The sequence below is a fragment of the Canis lupus genome, chromosome 30 (assembly GCF_011100685.1).
Source record: "Canis lupus familiaris isolate Mischka breed German Shepherd chromosome 30, alternate assembly UU_Cfam_GSD_1.0, whole genome shotgun sequence".
In the NCBI taxonomy this organism is placed as follows: domain Eukaryota; kingdom Metazoa; phylum Chordata; class Mammalia; order Carnivora; family Canidae; genus Canis; species Canis lupus.
This window is the reverse complement of record NC_049251.1, coordinates 14,331,932-14,344,197: the sequence shown is the minus strand read 5'-3', so window position 1 is coordinate 14,344,197 and position 12,266 is coordinate 14,331,932. Positions and strand designations below refer to the sequence as shown.

The 12,266-nt window shown below is 42.4% G+C and overlaps 1 protein-coding gene across 12 annotated transcripts in view; it reads right to left on the bottom strand.

Annotated features, from left to right (window-relative positions):
• Positions 1-1,265: 1,265 nt before the first annotated feature.
• The window catches only part of SEMA6D (semaphorin 6D), a 172,117-nt gene continuing 161,116 nt past the window's right edge, over positions 1,266-12,266 (bottom strand). For 5 of the 12 annotated variants that reach the window (XM_038580321.1, XM_038580322.1, XM_038580320.1 and 2 more), the window contains exons 10-19: positions 11,395-11,612; positions 11,154-11,285; positions 10,694-10,849; positions 10,429-10,602; positions 9,502-9,642; positions 9,329-9,406; positions 8,794-8,894; positions 8,376-8,432; positions 6,724-6,891; positions 1,266-4,975 (exon numbers count right to left, since the gene is read on the bottom strand). In XM_038580321.1, coding sequence (XP_038436249.1) covers positions 3,687-4,975; positions 6,724-6,891; positions 8,376-8,432; positions 8,794-8,894; positions 9,329-9,406; positions 9,502-9,642; positions 10,429-10,602; positions 10,694-10,849; positions 11,154-11,285; positions 11,395-11,612 — 2,514 coding nt within the window. In that variant the 3' untranslated portion in view covers positions 1,266-3,686. The remainder of the gene's footprint in view (positions 4,976-6,723; positions 6,892-8,375; positions 8,433-8,793; positions 8,895-9,328; positions 9,407-9,501; positions 9,643-10,428; positions 10,603-10,693; positions 10,850-11,153; positions 11,286-11,394; positions 11,613-12,266) is intronic. The other 7 variants (XM_038580324.1, XM_038580327.1, XM_038580325.1 and 4 more) reach the window with 7 other exon arrangements.

The window sequence follows — 12,266 nt, the reverse complement described above, 5'->3', positions numbered from 1 at the left end:
CAGGCAGAGGGAGAAGCAGGCTCCATGCAGGGAGCTCGATGTGGGATTTGATCCTGGGTCTCCAGGATCGCGCCTGGGCCAAAGGCAGGCGCTAAACCGCTGCGCCACCCAGGGATCCCTTACTTCATTTGTTAATCCCCAAGAGTTATAAATCAACTTCTGCAAGTCAGCGGGATGGGTGAAAACCTTCCACCCTCTTCTCCAGCAACACAAAAGGGTACAGGCTGACTCAGACTTCCTGCACTGATGGGTGGTGGGGCAGGGCTCGGAGTCCCAAGTCGGGCTCCATGGCCTGTGGCATCGCCTCGCTGCCTACCAGTTGTAGTGGTGGTAGCTATAAAGAGGGGCAAACTGCCTCCCACATTTCTTTTCCTCTCAGGAGAGGATCCTTGCAAACCATCCCTCACATCTACATAGATGAGAGTATGCCATGATAGCAATGAAAAAGGACTCCTGAACACCACTGAACTAACACTGAAATACAGCATTCTAATTAGATGACGCCAGGAAGGAGAACCAGGCCCCAGACAGGAATAGACAAAAAGCTCCTACTTTTGCAGAGCTGCTTGCTGGGGTTCTGGGAGAAAACATGGCCAGGGAGGAGGTACACAGGGGCTTGGGGCAGGAGCAGAAGCTGAAGGGAAGAGCACAGAGATTGCTACGGATACCCGCATGGCCTCCCCAGAAGTGTTGTGACCCCCTCAACACCCACAAGATGCAATGACAGCAGCCACCAACTCACTCCATGCCAAAGGCAGCACCAAATGGGATCATAATTTTGTTTCCCATTTCCATATTTGGGGAAGGTATCCCAATATAGTCTACTCAATTAAAACAGTGGAATTGTGAAATGCCATTTACCAAATTGCAAGAAACGTTCACAGGAACCTGGTTTGTCCGCTGTAACTGGACTAAAATGACATCAAAGTTTTCATGTGGGAATACAAATCACGCATTCTAAAAAATGCCTGCTGAACCAGAAGGGTGGACAAGGCGAGTTGCAGGTACGTCTGCCTGAAGCTCTTGCCCGCTAATGCGGGCACAGTCCATCTGGCTTTCTGACTCGTTTCTCAGTTTCTCGAGGCTTCTATCAGTATTAGCTTTCCAAGAAGAGAATGGTGGTGGAACCATGACCAAATAGCAAGTATTCCAGATACGAATATTCTGGTACATTTTAAAAGAAACTCTCAGTGGTGCTGACTGACTGTAAAATATTCTTAAAACATGATAAGCCATAAACCTCTTCAATATCAAGAGGCAGAATATAATGATTTGTATATTTTATTTTGACTTTACATGCGGTGTTAAAAACCCAAAGTACATATTATTTACACATCCACAATACAAGTTTACAAGATATCTATACATGTTAAAGTACTCTATAAAACAGTATAGAGCCACTTCACTTTAGGGTTACTTTTTATGCCGTACCATTAAAAAAGATACAATCTGTGTTTACCTTTGCACAAATGGATAAAGCATTTAAAAATTAAATTAACAGGATAGAGACTAGATTTTATGTTAGAAATTTCAACATAAATACTGATAGAACTCACATTACAAACTACAAGGCAGCACAATGTTACAAAATGTTATCTGGGTTCACATAGAGTTACTGTTCCATTTTCCGCACGCTGGGATTAATATTGGTAAGGTGAATTCAAACACGTTTGTTGGCGGTGGGCTGAGTAGTGTTTACCGTTGGTTGGTTTAATTTATTATTAATCTGTAATATTTTAGTTGCAAAGCTGAAGTGTTTCAAGAACAGAAGTTCTAGTTTTTGAGCTTCCAGAGATCTCAGGGAATCACGTTCTTTATAAAACAATATTCTCAAAGGAAAAGAATAACTGTATCAGTATTCTACAATCTGTATAAAAATGCTCTGGTCTTCTGCAACCCATCCTCCCCCAAGTAATACACATCGTCAGTGTTATCACAAGAAATCAGTTGAACTTATTTGTCTGACTAAGTCAGGAGCGTTCCTCTGCCTTGATACTTTCTAGATTAGGTTCAATAAACCATGGTGTGGTGTGCAGCATTTTAACTGAAACAGTCATCAGGGTTACACATCATCAACTGTAAGTGGCTTCTGCAAAACTACGAATAAATGACTCTATGGTTTCCGCAGGTGTCACATTACCCGAGAAACCTCATTTGACTTCACATTATCACTGTTTCATCCTTAGGAAAGCAGGAGTGGAATGTTTATCATGGCAAAGGATGTAATGCTGCTATTTGGGTGGATTGTTTTACAATTAATTGTTCTAGGTTGTTTTTACGATTTTTTTAAAAGTCTTTTCAGGTGCTGGTTGAAAAACATTTACAACTGGCACTCGGTAAATGATGTGCTATACTGAAAACACTTGACATATTTTAGTACTTCTATCATTCTCATGAATAAGGCACAAAATGCACAGATTCAGGTAAACTCACATGTAATATTTACAGTATATTGTCATTACCTGCATGACTTAGAAGAAAATTCTCATATAACACAACACAGACAGCATGATTGCACCACTGTTCAGTTTTCAGAGACTCTCTCTGTTAGGCCCAATTATAATTCCTTTCACATTTCCTTCTTTTGTCTTCTGGTTTGTTTTGTTCTTTTCTCTTGGGGGTAGGAGGAGTTAAAGGAGGAGAAATTTTACCACATGGGAGAAACCAAACAACATCAAAATAAAACCTTATTAGTGTGTCCAAGGTTAAATACAGTGAGTCAGGCTTGGATTCACAGTGGACAGGTAAATTTTACTACTGAATACTGGTGGATAAATCAAGGATACCTCTTAACATCTCTATCTCCTTAAGCTGGCAAGACTGTAATAGAAGTTTTAATGAATAGCAGCACAAAATTACTTAGAACTCTTACATTCTGGCATTGGGGACCATGGAAGTCAAGTTAATCATTTTGATGGTCAAATCAGCCTTGACTTTACTTCTTTTCTCAAAGCTGAACCCAATGGACTGCTGTGGGAAGAAGTTATTGTCTCTTGTTCAGTCATGCTCAATGTAAACAAGTCCATAGCACAAAAAGATGCAATGGGCACCAAAACAAATCTTAGTGGGTACAGAACACACACACTCACACGCACGCACACATGCGCGCGCGCACACACACACACGCACCACAGTTCATTGGTGGCATGAAAAAAATGCCACACTTGAAAAAAATGCTACAGTTTGGGTCAAAGACTGAATTTTTAGCAAATTGTTTGGTAATCTACAAGTTTGTTTCTTTGAGACATTACCATTGTTTTTTGACATTTGTGCAAGAGGCAAGGTGAATGCATACAATTAAAATGTTCACATTTAATGGGAAGACCACACATAATGGTAGTCTAAGTTGAACCCATTTTCAAGTATTTGCTCACAGATTCTTCTGAGTACTGTATCAGCTCTCTATACTGGTAGGGTAGCCCCTGAGAGCTACGCATCTCTTTAGCTTCAAACAAAAGAAATGGAATGACCAGCACCTTCCTTTGTTTTCGGGCAAGTACACAGAAGCTTTGCTGTAGTAGCTACATGTGGCAAGTTCTGATGTTGCCAAAGCGAGAAAGAGTTTCTTTGGCCACTTGGTTCTCTTAAAATACAAGGGAGTGTCTTGTCTGAAGGTACCCTTACAACATCATCCTCTCAACAACATGGACAGGATAAAGCCACACGGAGAAGAGCACACTTGAGGCCTAGTAAGTGTATTTGTTCAGTGGTCTGACAGATGTGGTTTGAGGAACAAATGAAGGCTTTGGTGGCACATCAGGTTTTAAGGACGGTGTCCTCTTTAGTCCCGTCCTAGGAAGGGTGCCATTACTGGTATAGCTGCTCTGTCTGGAGAGGGAAGGCTGCAGATGAACACTCACTGGTGCTCCCTGAATATAGTCCACCTTTGCCCCAGTGGGGGTGGGCACATACCCACCACGGTTCATGCTAGGCTGTCTGGATAACAAAACACCATTTGGTGAGTTTAAGTTTTTAGGCATAGCAGATATAGAGTGCCTCTGGGAGGAATTTTTGTGGTAACCCCTTTGTCTTTCCAGAGAAGTCATTGGGACCCCAGGAGTGGTGGGGACATCCACTCGCTTGGTTGGGCTGTTTCTGGGGAGAGTTGAAGGAGGAGAGTATAGGGATGCCTCCCGGTTAGGGACCTTGGGCGGGACCTCAGACATAGATCCCACAGGATCCAGCATTAGGGTCTGGTGGGCCATCTGGATATCTCCCATGATGGCTTTGGGGTTGCTGTTTGGGTCATTCAAATGCTTCAGGAGATCATTGAGGGTATTTCTGGAATCCACAGAACGCCGGTGATCTCTTTTACTGGATGACTTTGTAAGTGGGTGGTCAATGTTTTGAAGCTTCTTTTCAGCTTTGTGAGCATTGGAGTTTGAGAAAGACGTGTTGTAGTCATGAGTAGCATTAGGAAGAACAATGGCACTGGGGATATGCCCATGACTTAATGGGGAATGGGGTGGTGGACTAGATGGGAAAAACTGTGAGGTTTCTTTCCTTGAAGCCCCATGGCCATGGGCCTTATCTGAGTGGCTCTTCATGGCCTGCAGGGTCTTCTGGTGAAGCACAGGAGTTGACTCAGGCGTGGGGAGAGCAGCCAGTTCGGGAGGTTGGCCTCGATGGTCCATCACCATGGATTTGGTATCTCCATTGGGTGGCAGCTCTTTCCGACTAGTCAGCAGGTTACTGTATAATTTGGGAGAATCGATATTCTGTTGATATTCCTTGACCGGGCTATCAAACAGACCATTCAGTTTGGCAAAACTTCCACTGGAGTCTGTGCACGACTGGGCAGATTCTGCATCCTTATGAATCTTTCTGTTTTTCCGAACAAACATGTCACGATAGCAGTATACTGCCACCCCTGCAATGAACGCACCCAAAACAAAAGCGGCAAAGACACAGGTGATGAGGACGTTCATGTGGACCATCTGGTTGGACTCTCCCGATTGGACTTCCCATCGCACACCTGCAACAGACACGTAGGAAAAGGGTCTGAGTGGGTGCTTCTTTCAAACCATATTAGCCGGCAAATGGCTTCCATTGAGCCAATACTGCATTCACAATGGTCCATATGCTTAGCTTGGAGGGTCAGGGAAACTCTAAGATTCCATCTATATATTTTTCTTTAATCATGATCGGATCCCCAGAGACATATGATTGCTGCAAATGCCAGGATAACTCTGATCTCCCACCAATCCATATGTGTCTTTTTTCCCTTTTCTCTCTTAAGTAGTTATTATGTAACATTCTAAATTTTAAGAGTTTTCTGGTCTAAAAATTAGAGTTAGAAAGCACATATTTTCTAAATGGCCAATTTAGAAATGTTTTGAAATATTCTGTCTTATGATTTTTCTCCTAATTCATGTATCAGCAACAGCTGGAATTAGGAACATGTATGGATTGGCATAAACATACATTATGCTAAGATAATTATGCTATCTTCACTACAATAAAGACAGATAATTGGTTCACAAACTAAAAGCATAACAATGACCTGCTTGGTGATTGTTAACTACAAATATGGATTTTCTTGTTTGCTTTGATATATTTTTTTCATTCCATCTTGGAGTGAAGTACTCTTGAATTGTTTGCTATGAAAGAGATCCAGATAGTCTAAAGAAATATAATATGTAGTAGTTAAGTGATATTATCCAACTGTCTTGAGATATTTAAGAAATATTTAAGTTAGACTAGAAGAAGAGTGGATTAGTTTATAGTTATTGGGATTTTTAATGCAACCACAGACATCTAACAGTCAATCAAATAAATGTTAGTTTAAGAGGTATCCAAGTCTGTTACATGCTATAAGCACAGCTATCCCAGGATAAGGTAAGTCAGTAATTTTGAAGGTTCTGTTGCTTTAGGTTAGTACTAAGGCCTTTGAACATTAGTTGTTTTTAATCAATGTTTGGGATTATGGAATTCAGTGGCATTGGGAAAGACAAAGAAAAGAAAGTAGAAAGAAACGATATTACTAAAGAAAACAAAACAGAAAGAATGATTATAAAATTGTTTACAGTGAAAACATATAAAACTCAAAGCAACACATATAAATCATAAATGACAATGTACTGGCATAAAAACTGATTGGAAACCTGATACCACAGTCTACTAAGCCCTGGAGATTTTTTTTTTCCCAGAGTAATATGTCTAATAAGGTAACTCAACAGGCAGCTGTTTTATAACTGCTTCTATCAAGGGCTGGAAACGATAGTTATGGACAAGGGCTCTGTTACGTTTTATTGCTTGTGACATTCAAGCAGCTCGCTAGCACCTTGCATATCCTTTTCATATTACATTTGGAATCAAAGCTAAACAGAAGGCTGGGAAAGGCTCTTAGACAAAACATCTGATACCAAGATATTTGCAATTAATGAGTTCTGTGTTTTGATGTTGTTGGGGTGGTCCTAGTAATTATCTGACATTGAGCAGGCTCTCAGCACCTTCCAGCAGAAACCAACACAGACTAGATTGTCTGAGTGGCTATCTTATCACCTCCCTTTCTTTCACGGCTTTCCACCTCCTTCATCTGTAAAGGAATGCACTCCAATACAAGCAAGGAAACTGGAGTGACCACAACCAGGGGAGGTGGCATGAGCAACAGCAGGGCTGTTCCAGCCCACTTCTAGGAAACCCTACAGCCACCAGCTCCTCAAAGGTATCAGGAATCAGGTTTCCACTCAGCGAGAGATGAGTTCCCTGGTGAGGCCTTACCCTTTGGGATACCCGATAAAGGATCAGTAAAATCAGAAGTGTTTGGGTCATCTTGAACTACAAATTTCCGGGAGCTCGTCAGTTTAGGCCTCCAGGTATCAATCACTTTAGGTGTAATTTCTGGGATACTTGCCATTGTGGTAACAGATGATGAAGATACCTCCATGTCTGTGGTGGCAAACAGATTTTTATTAACGTGGGTAGTGTTGACAGATTTCTCTGACTGCTCTGTTGCATTTTTAAGTAAAGCTTAAGTCAATTTTATGAGAAAGTCTGTTCGAGGATTTCATAAAAAAACAAAACAAAAAAAAAAACATCCAAAGAGACTACACCAAAACTCTTTCTTGCAAGGGAAAAAGAAAAACTAAAAATTAACCATGAAGACAAATAAAGCAGATTTCAAAATTAGAGACACTCAAATGCTCCTACCAAAGCTCCTATGGTAAATAATGACCCTCATGGAAAAGGTAATAGAAATCCCAAAGACTGACTGCTACTTACTCCATCTCTTTGTGAGACGGCATTATTCTGTTTCCTTTTGTGCATAGTTTAAAAGCGTTTTCGTGGACTGTTGGACACTGTATGTCCTTCACTGAGGAACCTACAGGGTTACTTCATCAGGAAAGACTTGGTTAAATCCTTGTAAGCACTTGATTTTTGTCCCGATAGAGCTTTACCGAGGACCTCCCGTGCATCTGTGCCTTGAGGCCTCGCACTGTCCACGATAAAGCACTGAAGCAGGGAGGATCCTTGCCTGTGCCTTTCAAAATGCTCAGGGAATTTCTTCTGAAGAATTAGCAGCAACTCATGCAAAAGAAATGGCATTTATAAGCTGCATAGGGATCTTCTGATATGTAAGATCTGCCATCCTTCTCTCCCTTCTGAGGAACCAAACTGCTGTGAGTTTTAGAAGCAGCAATAGGACCACAAGTAACTTAACCTCTTAGTGTATATGCTACTCATTTCCACAAAGTAGATTTTCCCTCGGGATGTAAGCATACGGTTTTAGGTTAAAATTCTGGAGACCCCCATCCAGACCGGTGCAATGGTCGCAGATGAAGACCCCAAAAGAGATACAGACAGATGGGCACGGAGAGCCTATGGAACACCTTCATACGCAGATACCAGCTTCATTCAACGGGAGCCTTTTACACACCACTGAGACCACAACATTCAAAGATTCCCGGGATCACCGCAAACGATTCAAAAAAAGATGTCCAAAATTTAGAAATACACATTTTGGGGAAATGTGTATTTGTTTACTAGGTCGTAGGAAAGGTGAGGAGAGAAGGGGGAAATAATGAAATCCTGCCATCCATTAAGTATAGATGGCCAGAGGGAACATCCACAATGCACAGGGGTGAGAGAGAAGAAAGCTCGGGTGGGCGGGCGTGCAGCTGGAATGCAGTCTATGTGAATCCATTGGGTTTTTCTTACGAGATGTGCCTTGGTCAATGATGAATCGTTAACATGCTACACAGGGGTGGAGTGCTGAGTAAGAAAAAGTCTTTCAGTACCATCAGTGGGATTATGAGTCAAAGCAGAAACATGAAGGGCTGCCAAACTGCGCAAAAGGAGGGGAGAGGGGGCTGAAAATGCTGAACTGAAGGAAAGAAAAGGTTGTTAATTCAAAAAAATTAAAAAAAACTAACCAGATGTTGGACCGCCAAATATTTTGTAATCTGGTGTAGTTGAAGTAGGCAAAATTTCTAAAAGAATTAAAGGAACAAGTAATCAGTAAAAAGTAACCAAAAGAAAGCAAAAATTTATGAATTCCAATTAACTAAAAAAGTCAAAAGAAAAGACTATAAATTAAAAGGTTAACCTACTGGTCAGACTACCTTTCTCTAGATTTTCTACAAAATTGTAAATGGTGAAGGAAAAAAAAAAAAAAAGTAAGATTCTCCTCTAACGTATCCCCATGACCAAACAGCTCAGCTTTTGCGAAGTTTAAGTTAAATGCTAGGTGGTATGTGTCCTGAGTCATTAAAAGGCTGATTGTAAAATAATGTTCACGTGCAAATGTGGTCAAAAAGAACTGTCAGAAGGGAAAGGAAGATCCAGTCTTACCATGGCAGTCCCCTAGGTGGGCCGTGTTGCCGTACTCTGTGTCTTGTTCATATCCTCCAGCGCTGTGGTTATGGAAAGCAAAGAAGTCTTCGGTTAACAGCCTTCATAGGGACACAAGTGACAACCAGAGCAGAACCAAGAACACAGATTAGTAAGAATGGGCAGAGAGACAAAAAAGGACATTTCAACACAGCTTGCTAACAACGAGTATTTCTGTTCAACATCTGGCCCCTAGAATGTTTAAGAGGGGAGAGAGAATTGTTGGTTCTCTCCATTCATTTCCCTTAGGTATTATCCTGTCTACAATCTCCCTTCCTTCTTAATGCTCCAGATTTTCTTTTTTCTTGTTTTTCTTTCTTTCTTTTCTTTTTTTTTTTTTTTTTTACTTTTCCCATAGCTACAAAAAGAAAAGAGGTGAAGAAAAGAACAAAAGTGGTACAACTGGAATTTTTCTAAAATTTCTAGCTTTAGAGACCCCCGAGAAGACAGACGCAGCTCTCAGAAGATCTTGGCTAATGTGACAGAGGATACTTACAGCATCCCTGGGGTCACTCTGCCACAGGCCCCCTGGCTTAACCAGCCACAGTATGGGTCCCGAGATGCAACACAAGACCTGTATAAAACCAAACAGAACGGAACTTGGATTTTCTCATTATCAAAAGTCATGATGCTGCAAGACTCATGGTAAGGAAAGAAATACCAGCTTACTTCTTACAGGATCCGTAACGCTCGCAACGGCTGAGAGGGAGGCGGATGACGCAGCTAGAGAATGCCACGTACACAGCGTGATGGTCTTTATCCAACTGTAAGGAGATGACCCTTCTGTCTTCCTCATTCTCAGCATTGCACCTGTATTTTGGGATACATTTTGAAGCCATATGCTTAATAAGTCGAAATGGACAAGGCAAAGTGGGGTTTGGTTTTGCAATTACTAAGAGCAAAGAGGTCCTGAGAAATATCCTCAGTAGCCAACCAGTTAAGTACATAGTTTGGGAAGTAATAATTCTGCATTTGAACTTCTGCTGCTCTGCACAATTGGTTAATCTTCAGGTTGGACAAAGGGTTTTTTTTAAGATTGCTTTCTTGTTCTGGTGACCCAAGGAGACTGTGTAAAGACCACTTTAGACTACTGGGAAGAAAAAGGACAGTGTTTCAATGCACTTAAATCTTGCTGTGCTAAATGTTTCTGGATCTCTCTTTAGTCTCCTTTGCTCCATTTCTCTCACCTACTTCTTGTTTTTTTTTTTAAATGGTCTAGTTATCTTTTATATCAGTGGTTGGGAGAATTGTATTGCGTGTATGTGCATACTTGCAACCAACTGTCTGCGGCAGGTAGCAGCCTAAAATAAACCTGTAGGGTATGAGGGGTGGGTGCAAATGTGTTCTCATTGTCCACAGCTGAAAAATGAGGGCTGAATTATTTTTAAATTCATTAACTTTCCACCATCCTAGCCCTGGTGGACTTGGGAAAAACAACAAACTCAGGATTTATTTCACTGAGGGGGGAAAAACCCAAAACACTAATATTGCCAAACCACTGCTAATTTGGGGGGCTAAAAAGAAATTACTAGATGAAATACACACAGGAAACTTTTGAGCAGTGCTGAAAAAAGCATTCTCATAAAATACACCTACTTTGCTTGGTTGTATGCTTCAATCTCTTCCAGTAATACACTGTCATTCAAAGAGAAAGGGCTGGTCTTTGCCAAAACTTTAAGCACCACGCCAGCTTCAGAGCCAACAAAGATGACTGTGTAGTTCTGATGGGGCCCAGCAGTGTGGTCAACAGCGATGGCCGTCAGTCTGTACCTGCCAGAGGAGGTATGTCAAGTCAGAGGCGGGAGGCCCACAGGACGAGAAGGCATTAGATGGGAGTGGGCTGCTGTTACCTGAGTCTTACCTGATCCGAGTCTTTGTGAACCAGGGCTCATCGGCAATGGGTGGTACAGCAGCGTCCATTAGCGGATGGGATTTGATGAATGACAGGGTTTCGTCAGGGAAATCTATGGAGGTTTTATAAGCTTCGGCAAGGCCATGCTTTGCACAACAGCCAGGCCTGAAAGGAAAACAGTGTGATTTTTCCCCCCTCAAAAATGTATCTAAGGAGTAAGCGTCTGCTCTGAAAGAAGAGGCCCAGAAAGAAGGGGGAATGAGCCAAACCAGAGGGGGGGCACAGTTTCCCTGCACTCAGCAGGTTCTCCCCACGCAGGGCTCTGTGTCCTGGCTCCGTCTGCAGAGCTGCCCGGGGGACCCCTTCCTGGAATGGGAGGCTGGCCCCCCTGCTCTCTGAGGATGGACGCCTCCAGTGACCAGAGGGTTTTGTTAAAGACAATAACCAGTTTCTGTCTTTTTTTCTTTACCTTGGCTTGGGTACTTTGTCTTCAGGGACTGCTGTCCAAACAGAATCTGGGGTTTTCTGTTCTTTAAAGCGTCCTTTGAATACTTTTTCAATGTCATCCATGCTAAATGCACACACTGCAGACCCAGGAATGCTGAAAAGGGGGAAAGCATCAGGAAGACCATCGGGCGACAGTAGGCCCGCTCTCGGGTCCCCTCAGCCAGCACAGGACAGCTCGTGAAGTGCCAGAGATCTGTTCTCACCTGTTGAGCTGTGTGGTAAACACCCCGACCACAGTGGGGATGCCATTGATTTGTATGATGTCCGTAATAGACTGCAGAACATCAAAGTAGAAAAACGAATCTCCGGGGACAGAGCAGTTAAGCCGAGCCTTCAGAAATGAAGTCCAGTGTTTCTCCAGGACCCGCTGCGAGCCACCCATGTCATTTTTACATATGCGGGCCACACGGGAATATACAGCCTGCCCAAGGGACAAAAGCGAAGCCACAGGGTTATGCTCATGGAGGGGGGTAAGGGAAACAAAAAGCTGCTATTTAAGGGAGGGACAAAAGACCGCTAAAGATAGGTCTGGCTCAAAAGAATCTAGCAATCTTCTCTCTAGGGATTTGTACGTAGGAATGTAAACTAGATTTACCTGTGAGAAAAGAGGGCCACTTTCCTGTCCTGCCAAACGAGCTCCCCAAGAAGTGGTGGGGTGAATGCAAACCATCCCCACGCTTTGTCTCATACTGGTAATGAAAGATGCCATCCTTAAACTTGGCATAACTAGGCTGTGATGCTTTAAAATTATATGGGCTTTTACTGAAGCACACAAAACTGAATGGGAGCCACTACTTTCCATCCTGCCTTTTGATGCTGAGAAAGAATAAACTATCAACAGATTTCTAAAGTGTTAAAGAAGCATCCATAGCTCAAGGGTGCCTGTAGAACACTCTCCGTAGTGACAGAAAAAAAATGAAACCTTCTCAAGGCCCAAGGCTGCTGTTCTCACTCTGGCCATTGTTCAGGTGTTTTCCAGCAATTATTCTCATGATAAGCAACTCACTTCTCTGCACTTGGCCCTAAGTGCACTGAGTGCTAGAAAACACACAAAGAGTATAACCCTACCAAGGCG